At 51.6% G+C, this 10,007-nt stretch overlaps 1 protein-coding gene across 1 annotated transcript in view; it reads left to right on the top strand.

The window, feature by feature from the left end:
• Positions 1-472: 472 nt before the first annotated feature.
• The window catches only part of ADCY3 (adenylate cyclase 3), a 119,759-nt gene continuing 110,224 nt past the window's right edge, over positions 473-10,007 (top strand). The window contains exon 1 of the mRNA XM_004377567.1: positions 473-1,147. Within this exon, the coding sequence (XP_004377624.1) occupies positions 473-1,147 (675 nt within the window). The remainder of the gene's footprint in view (positions 1,148-10,007) is intronic.

Here is a 10,007-nt window from a genome sequence, read left to right as displayed (position 1 = left end):
TGAGAGAGAAGAGATGACACAGAGAGAGACCAGGGATGCAAGAGATGGAGGCGTGGCCAGGCCTCTCAGCAAGCCGAGACAGGAAACTGAGTGTTTGGCGTGGACAGGACCAAATGTGTGTGTGGTCGGTGGTGGCATGAGCAAGGGAGTGGTGGGGAAGGCCCTAGCCCTGGAGCCTCAGCACTCTTTCTTTTATGAGGAGTAGTAGTAGGGCGGTTCATGGGGTAGGAAGGAAAAGGAGCTTCTACTGAGGGATGATGTTCTTTTAAGTTCCAGATGATCAGTGCTACTTGTGTCCTGGAAACCCACACTGCATTCCTGCCGCAAGTGGCTGCCCCTCAGCCCCAGCCAAGAAGGAGCTGCGAGCCTTCCCCACGTCTCAAAGAGCCCTGGTAGGTGACCTGTTCTGGGTGCCCGCTCCTCAGCCCCAAGTCCTCTTCTCCAGGGCCAGTAGAAACAGACACCAGAGAGGATGCCTCGGAACCAGGGCTTCTCCGAGCCCGAGTACTCGGCTGAGTATTCAGCCGAGTACTCTGTCAGCCTGCCCTCTGACCCGGACCGCGGTGTGGGCCGGACCCATGAAATCTCCGTCCGAAACTCGGGGTCCTGCCTCTGCCTGCCTCGCTTCATGCGGTTGACCTTCGTGCCCGAGTCCTTGGAGAACCTCTACCAGACCTACTTCAAAAGGCAGCGCCACGAGACCCTGCTGGTGCTGGTGGTTTTCGCAGCCCTCTTCGACTGCTACGTGGTGATCATGTGTGCCGTGGTCTTCTCCAAAGACATGCTGGCGCCCCTCGTCGTGGCCGGGATTGGGCTAGTGTTGGACATCATCCTCTTCGTGCTCTGTAAAAAGGGGCTGCTCCCTGACCGGGTCACCCGCAAAGTGGTGCCCTACCTGCTGTGGCTGCTGATAACAGCCCAGATCTTCTCCTACCTGGGTCTGAACTTTGCCCAAGCCCACGCGGCCAGCGACACAGTGGGCTGGCAGGCCTTCTTCGTCTTCTCCTTCTTCATCACGCTGCCCCTCAGCCTCAGCCCCATCGCGATCATCTCTGTGGTCTCCTGCGTTGTACACACACTCGTCTTGGGGGTCACCGTGGCCCAGCAACAGCAGGACCGGCTAAAGGGGATCCAGTTGCTGAGGGAGGTGAGTCCTGCCATCTTTCCCCACCCTGTGACTTCCCTGTCCACCAGCTCTCACCCAAGGTGACGCCTATTTTGAAGTGGGGAGAGGCATCATTTTTTGCCCCTGAGTCGAAGGCTCAGGACTCTTAGCTGCCTGGGTAGGAAGGGACTACCTCTTCCCCAACCCCTGGCTTTGCACCTCCATGCCATTGCCCAAAGTTTGCCTGTGCTTGGTCTCCAGGGACTGGCGGATGGCAGGATATTGGGCCTCAGGGCTCCTTTGTCACCTGTGCCAGCACAAGTGGGTTGCCTGGTCTTGAGGCAGCAGGGTCCTGGCCATTCCCTGGCAGTGACCTGGTTAGGAAGACCTCTTGTGGAGAAAGAGGGCTTCAGTGGGAACCACGAGGCCGGTTTCTGGTCGTCATTGACTAGCTTGGGCAAGTGACTTAACACGTGTAGACTCAGTGCTCCTCTGACAGATCGGGATGGTCGTGGTTAAGATCAAAGGAGATGTGAAAGTGTATTAGGAAATGGGAAAGGCTGTATAGAGGTTAGGTGCAGTTATTATATATCCCAGGAGCTCAGGGTGCCACGACCAGTTAGGCGATTGTGGAGAACTAGTCTCCCCACAGAAGGCATGGCATGGGAGCAAACGGAAAATTATGATGGCCACCATGGTGAAGGGTCTGTTTGTTTGGGAGGATGTATTCTGCTGGAAGGGTGGAGTATTGGGCTCAGCTTAACTACCAGACAAGAGTTGTGCTCCCCGAGGGGCCAGGCTCTGGGCTAGGGGCTGAGGGGCTGCAGAAATGGTGAGATGTGCTTCTCACCCTTCTGAGCTTATGATCTGTTAACCCATCTGGAGGATGGAGGACTCCACGGAGCTTAGAGTCAATGAGTTCCACAGTTGTACGTCCTTATTTTATACTCGATGAGGTAAGCCCAGAGACAGGAAATGACCTGCCCAAGGCCACACAGCTCGTCACGACGGTCAGGGCTAGCATGTCCATTTCTTGCCTTCAGCTCCAGTACCCTTTCCACTACACACACGACGTCGTCTCTGCCACTACCACCGTCTCCTGGGATTGGGGCCTGAATCTCTAAGGGCCCAGCGGTGTTGTCAGTGGTTGATGCAAGAACCCTGTGGAGCCATTCTATTGCCTCCCACTTGGTTCACAGAGAACACGGTTTTTTCCTCAGTTTTAACTGTTTCCTGGCTCTTGGACCAAGGTTTTCCTTTTCCCACATTCTGGCTCATGCAGCAGGCTCTCCTGGAAGCTCCGTGCCTCTGGATCCACAGGAGCCCAGCCCTGGGCTGGTGCATATGGGTTTGTGTGGGCACATCCAACAGGTTCCTTTGTATTTTCCCAATGCCCTATTCAAATGAGGTGACAACCTACCGTTAACGCCATGACTTCGAGGTTGGGGGACTTCAGATTGTGCCTCTGCCAGTCTACGGCCCCACTGGAAGCTGTCTGGGGAGCATAGTGAGAGAGTCCTTCCCATTGGGAGTCAGTAAAAAGCACAGCTTCGGGGCAGACAGACAGGTGGGCATGGCTGCACGGGGCCTGGGATCCAAGACTGAGCCGTTACCTTCTGCTGCCAGAGTCCCTGGACCACATGTGTGTCCCATATGCTGTGCTGTCCACTTAGGGACAACGCCTAGGCCCTGCAGGTCACTCTTGGGGGTCTCTCCTGGACCCACGATTGCTGGCCTCCTTTGAGTGTTGCTAATAAGTAACAAAACACCTGAGCAAAATAGGAAACAGAAAAAAAGATAGAAAAATAAGTAAATGAAGATGAAAAACATCAGCATCCCAGAGGAGCCTGACCTTAACATGTAAACAGAGGCAGGGAAGTGGTTGGGGAATTAAGGGTCGGGGGAGGGGGCTCATGGCCCAGTTGGGAGCCAGGGAGAGAATGCTGAGGGCCCAGCTTACAATGGACTGTGTTCCAGAAGTTTCCGAGTCACTTGTTTGCGACTAATGTGACTTTTTAAAAGGTGCTTGGCTTCCCAGGCCCACTCACCAAAGTCTTGCTTCACTCACAGCTCCCCTGCATTCGGTTTGGTGTTAATACTGGGGAGACCCAGCTCAGTGTGGCCTGCATTGCTGTGGGGAGAAACACTGGGAATATGTCGCTTCTAGAGCACTGGGTGAAGAGTCACTCTCCTGCCTGGTGCTCCAGTGGCCCTGATGTCCCCTCCTGGGGTGGAGGCTCCATGGAGGTTAGGAGGGGAGCAGGGGCCGGAGGACAGGGTTGTGAGAAGCAGGGCCAGGACCCTGCCAGGGTAACACCAGGAACTGACTCCGGACCTCTGACACCGCCTCTCTCTTGTTTCTCCTGCCCACGTGCTCCGTTTTCTTCCTCTTCTCGCATCACCCGTGGACTCAGCCAGGGCCTGCTCCTGGGTCAGTTCGGGATGAACTCAGCTTCGCGGTTAGAAGCAGACACCTGGACATCTGGGGAAGTGTGGTTTGTTGCTGTTGTCACCAGCAGCACTGAAGAAGTGTTTCATTGTGAAAGTCTTCTTCCCATGCACCCTCATCCCCCCAAGCCTGTACATCAGCTCTGTGGGGAAGGACAGAAGGTACACACAGATGCCAGTGGTGGCTCGGAATGCTAGAGGCAGACGAGGCAGCTGGTCCTGGCACCTCTCGCCAGTGCTGGCAGGTTGGGGCTCTGAAGTGGAGAGCGGGTGGAGTCAGGGCTTTCTGTTAGTAGTTGAGCACAAGCTGTTTGCACCATCCAGGGAGGCGCAAATGGTTTGTGCTCAGCTACTAACTGAAAGGTTGGTGGTTTGAACCCACCCAGTGGTGCCGTGGAAGAAAGGCCTGGTGATCTACATCCAAAAAATCAGGCACTGAAAACTATATGGAGCACAGTTCTACTTTGATGCAGATGCGGATACCATGAGTCGGAATCGACACAACGGCAACTGGTTGCAGTCTGTAGGGCCTGGGAATAAAGCAGATAAGCGGACGCGATCGTTAGAGGCAGGGTGCCTCTCTGCGGTGGGGGAAGCATGGGGCATGGTGTTAAGGTTACGGGGAGGGTTATGAATTGGTGGAGCGAGCTGCAGCTGGCAGGATTTTCACACATCCCTCCCCTTGCCTGGGTGCTGGCACTTCCAGGCCTGTTACCACACAACCTGCCTTTTACTGCCCCAGACTGCCCCTGGGGTGAGGTGAGCAAGCAGGAGGGGTGGGGGGACTGAGAGGAGGGTGGGGTGCAGAAAATGCAGCAAGACAGGGGGAGGCTTCCTTTGGCGGGTGGCTGCTCTGGAGACCCTCACAGCCACACCCATACACACATTAACTTCTAACAGCATTGTTAAAAGAATGAGTCTGTGGCAAACTAGGGCTAGGAACCTCTGACAAATGTTTTAAGGCCTTATTTCATAACAGAAAGGATACTTGAGAACAAAATTGCCACATGGAATTAATAGCCTGTTTAGGAGGCCTGGTGGTATAGTGGTTAAGCACTTGGCTGCTAACCGAAAGGTCGGTGGTTTGAACCCACCACCTGCTCCATGGAGGAGAGATGTGGCAGTCTGCTTCTACAAAGATTTACAGCCTTGGAAACCCTATGGGACAGTTCTACGCTGTCTTACAGGGTTACTATGAGTTGGAATTGACTTGACAGCAGTGGGTTTGGCTTTTTTGGTAAGACCTTTAATCACAAATTATAATATGATGAGATTTTGGATGTGTAATTCCTTTCACACCTACAAATTACATAGCAAATCCTCTACCCAGTGAATGAGCAGTTGGCCTCACGGAGGCTGGGGAGCTGCATTAGGGAGGCTGTGAGAGGAAGTGCTGTCTGTCAGGGTGGAGTTAAGGTGTTCTATATGCATCACCCTGTATAATCTGGGTGTTACTGGCTCCGTTTTACAGATGAGGAAACTGAGGCTTATTGAAGTTGAGAGGAGGTACAGGAGCTGAATAACTGGGAAGGGGCCACTGGTGAGTGACAAGGTGGAGTGGGGGGCAGGACACGTCCCTGGGGCTTCCCTGAAAGCCTCTGTTTTCCTGGAACCAGGCATCTGGGCTCCTTCCTGCTTGTCTGACAGGCCCTAACTGTCTTTGCTAAGTGGTGCTTAAGAGCAGTGCCAAGAAGTGGGAGGCCCTAAAATATAACAAGAAGCAACCTCCGTCCCCCCTGAGAACTGGACGCAAGGAGGGGAGAAGCCTGTGACAGGATAGTCCCTTTGGGAACATGACCAGAAGTGAATGAGAAATGAGTTGAGGTGGCATGGAATAGGAGCTGGAGTGGGGTGGGCAAGAAGACAGAGGCTGGGGGTAGGGGCTAGCCAGCCAGGGGTTTGCAGAAAACGGGTTGGGAAGAGGCACATTCAACCAGCTCTTGGCCATCAGGCCCCAGGCTCCGCCATGTCCCAGGTGAATAGGAGACACTGATCTGGTGGTGAAGCAGAGGCTCTCCCTCCGTAGAGAGTGGGCAGATGGGAGTCAGTGTGGGAACTGGAATACTGAGGAAATGCATAGAAGGGGACCCCGCGGCCACCGAGTCCAACTGCACACGAAGAGTATCAGTTATGGAACACATAAACAACTGTGCAGAACGTCACCCCCTCAGTCTCTTCCCCGGTCGCATTTCCCTGCAGCCTTTTCTGACCCTTATCTCTGTGTAAACAGAGCTTTTCCAGTTTGTCATCTTCGTGCACATGCAATTTATGTCCCACCTTTCATCCGCATGATTTCACAGACATTTTGCCATGAACATCAGGGTCCTTGTGTGTATTTTTTTTAAGACATCACTTTATGGCCAGCAGGTTTTTTCTGGAGAGGAAACCGAAGCCAGGGGCAGGGCCGTTGGTGGTGACTGGATGGCCGCAGGTCCAGGTCCACACATCAGTCTCCACGCCTGGGTCTTCCCCATGCCCTGCTGGGCTGGCCCACAAGCACCGAGGTAATGCTTCCCACACACCCCGCGTGCACACACGCACCTGGGCTTGGTTTGTCCAACAGGCCTGGTCAGTTCTCCACGAAGGAGAATTTCTAGGACTCCTAGGCAGTGGTGTCACCCAGTGCAGTAACTCATGGTGTTACCTGCCCCCGTGGGCAGGGCCAGCTAGGGAACCCTCCTGGTGGGCAGAGCCGCCTGGCCCTGCCCCTGTGGCTCCGTGCAGGGCCCAGTGCTGTGCCAAGTAGCCCCGCTGCTCCCAAGCAGCTCCTCTCCTCTCCTATTGACCAAGGTGGAGACCCTCCTCTCTGCCCAGTGGTGGACTCGGGACCTGACGGCCTGCACCCTGCCCGCCTGCACTCTGACTGGCAGGTGATGGGGTGGTGGTGGTGGTGGTGGTGGTGACGACGAGGTACCGCACTGGGTGACGGGTGACACCAACCCTAGTGACTCCACTGCCTTGGTGGCCCCTCCCCCTGTGGCCCCTCCCACCACAGCTGCTGCCGTGGACCCTGGGGTCATTTTGGTGTCACTCCCTGACAGTTATCCCCCCACCTCCTAGTGACATCACTGCTCCTAGGTCATTCTTCTCCTGCAGTATCTTCACAACAGTACAGCCGGGCAGATCCTCCACTAGGACAGTCCAACCCCAAGTGTTATGATTGAATTGTGTCCCCCAAAATATGTGTTGGAATCCTAACCCCCATACCTGTGGCTGTAATCTCATTTGGAAATAGAGTTTTCTTTATTATGTTAATGAGGCCATAATCAGTGTAGGATGTGTCTTAAACCTGATCACTTTTGAGATATAAAGAGAGCAGATGAGGCACAGAGAGAGGCAAGAACAGAAGGGGAAAGATAGGTGCCACATGCAGGAACCAAGACCCAGAGAACGCTAGAGAAGCCGAGACAAGTATCTTCTCCCAGAGAGGACAGAGAGCCTTCCCCTAGAGCTGGTGCTCTAAATTTTGACTTCTAGCCTCTTGAACTGTGAGAAATTAAATTTCTGTTCTTTAAAACCAACGACTTGGGGTTTTTCTGTTACAGCAGCACTAAGAAACCAAGATACTGAGTAAACATTCAGACACCCTCCCCCGCTGTCCCCTCACAACATACACATTCTCGATGACTGACTTCCATGAGCACATGTCCTCGACAAACACAGACGTGTGCTCAGAGGTAGCACCCGTGTGCAGGTCCATGCCCAGCAATGCAGAGGGCAGCCAAGATGACTGCCATTTACTGGGCTCTTAAATTGTGTTCCAGTTACCGAGTTAAGTGGCTTCCAGCAAGAGGCAGATGTTAGGATTCTCATCTTACAGATGGGGAAGCTGAAATGTGTGTGACAAATGAAATGACTCACCCAGGATCACATTGTTCATAAGCAGGAGAGTAGGATTTGAACCCAGGTCAGCCGGATTCCAGAGTTCTTTCTCTTCACCTTCACGCTGTGCTCTCTCATCTCCATGGTCAGTCACTTGCTTTATAATACAGTGGCAGGCCATGGCGGCCTTCTCCAGAAAGGTCTCATTGCTCTGTGGCACCATCTGGCCTGTGTCCTTAAGCATAGGCCAGCTCTAGGTGGCCCTGAGACCACCTGTGACCCAGTTCTGGGTCTGGTGGGATTCGGGTAGCCTAGGGCAACCTAGCAGCTCACTTCCTGCCTCGACTGCTGCATGAGGACGTTACTGGAAGGTCCCCTCCAAGCACCCAGGATCCATCTAGTGTCTGCTTTCTGCTGGTGTCACTATGGCTGCATCTGCCAGCTTCCAGCACTTCTCGAGCGCCTACAAGGTGCTGGTCCTGGTCCTGGATATAGTCATTGGTGCTGTCTGTTTTTTTAGCCAGAATCACTAGGAGATCATTTTAGAAGGTGCACCCTCACCTCCAGCCTGGGATGGAATTTGCCTTGTAAGTAGTTCTTCAGGTGATTTTGATATGTCCTGCCCTGATTCAGATGCATAGCTTTATAAGGATGCTGGGATGCTACATAAATGGTACACACTCCTCTGATGCCTACCTGTGGATACAGACATATACACACTCACACATACACACACAGGGAGTTCACTTTTGCAGTACCCTAATCTGAAATACAAGGAGCCCTGGTAGTGCAATGATTAAGTGCTCGGCTGCTAACTGAGCGGTTGGCAGTTTAAACCCATTAGCAGCTCCATGGGAGAAAAGACCTGGCGATCTGCTTCCATAAAGATTACAGCTTAGGAAACCCTATGAGATAGTTCTACTCTGTCATATAGGGTCACTATGAGTCAAAACCCACTCGATGGCACCCAGCAACAAAAACGACAATTTGAAATCCCCTTGAGAACTAAGAAATATGGAAGATGTGCCCCTGAGACAAAATAAGGTAAGAGTTATTCCAGGGTTTGCTCTGCAGTCGCAAAAGAACCCCTTGCATCTTTCCTCAGAGCCTGTTGAAACATAGTTCCAACAGGGTTGGGTCTTTGGTTTCTCAATCCACAACCCACTGGGAGGAGCAAACTAGGGATGAGGAGATGTTTTCAGGGGCAGGCATACTGGCACTCATCAAAGAGCTTACTGAGGTGTTTGAGTGTTGAAACCCACAGCCCCACACACCTCTGGTTGCAGAAGGCATCGTTGCATTACAGGACAGGGTAGTAATCGGTGTCCATAATAATGATAAACTCATCAAGACAATATTAAATTACATTTAGTATAGCGTGGAGTAGAGGATTGCATACTAAAAGCATCTTTATCAGAAGTGGATAAAAACAAGTTTGGGCAAATAAGGATTATTATACTTTGGCTCTTTAGGAAATTCACTAATGCAGAATGGCTCATTTCTCAATGGCTTTACTGTACTTGTATCCTTTTATATACCCTGTGTTTCAGTTATCCATTGCTATATAACCGCCAAAATTTTGTGGCTTAAAACAATAATGAGTTACTATTTCTCACAGTTCTGTGGGTTGGTTGTGCTCAGCTGGGCGGTTTTTCTTTTTTCTTTTTGGCAGAAGTAAAGACAGAAGTAAAACTGTCTTTATTTGCAAATGACATGATTGTTTATGTTCAAAATCCTAATGAATCTGCAAAATGACTCCTAGAACTAATCTATTACTATTTCCAAAACTTTTTCATCACCCCAAACAGAAACCTTGTGCCCATTAAACAATAACTTCACATTTCACCCTCCCCCCATTCGCTAGTAACTTCTAATCTACTTTCTGTCTCTATAAATTTAACTGTTTTAGATATTTCATATAAGTGGAATCATACAGTATGTATCCTTTTGTGATTGACTGACTTCTCTCAGTATAATATTTTCAAGGCTCATCCACGTATCAGGTCTTCAGTTCTTATGGCTGAGAAATATTTTATTGTATGGATACACCACATTTTGTTTATCCATTCATTTGTTGATGGCCAAGGACTTGTGGGAGCTCCCACACAGACTTTTGGTGCCCACCCCCCTGGAAAGCTTCCTCATTTTTAGTGCCTTGCCCTGTAGATTCCAGGTACTTTCACAGCAACTGGGTTTTTCTGCTTCACATGGCATTGGCTAGGGCCACTCACTTGGCTGCGTTCAGTGGGTGCTGGTCTGGTAAGTTCTAAGAAGTCTTTACTCGTAGGTCTAGAGCCTTGGAGTTCCTCCACATGACCTCTCTATGTGACTAGCTTGTGCTTCCTCCCAGCATGGTGGTCTCAGGGAGAAAGTGAAAGCTTCTAGTTATTTTAAAGGGTTGGCCTGTTACTGTTGGTCACATGAAGTCACAGGGCTAGCCCAGATGCAAGATAAGGGAAAATTAATTTTGTCCCTTGGTGTGAGAGTGGCCTGTGCATGCAGGGAGGGAAGGAATTGATGGCAGCCATCTTTGGAGGCTCTCTACCAAACCAGGCGGCATGTGGCTCAGCCTGAGTATGCTGGGGAGAAGGGACTAAATAAAACCATGAGTTTGAATGGGGTACAAAATGCT

The sequence above is a fragment of the Trichechus manatus genome, unplaced genomic scaffold (genome assembly GCF_000243295.1).
Source record: "Trichechus manatus latirostris isolate Lorelei unplaced genomic scaffold, TriManLat1.0 scaffold00052, whole genome shotgun sequence".
Taxonomy (NCBI): domain Eukaryota; kingdom Metazoa; phylum Chordata; class Mammalia; order Sirenia; family Trichechidae; genus Trichechus; species Trichechus manatus.
The sequence above is the reverse complement of the archived record's forward strand: the minus strand, read 5'-3'. Positions and strand labels throughout refer to the sequence as shown.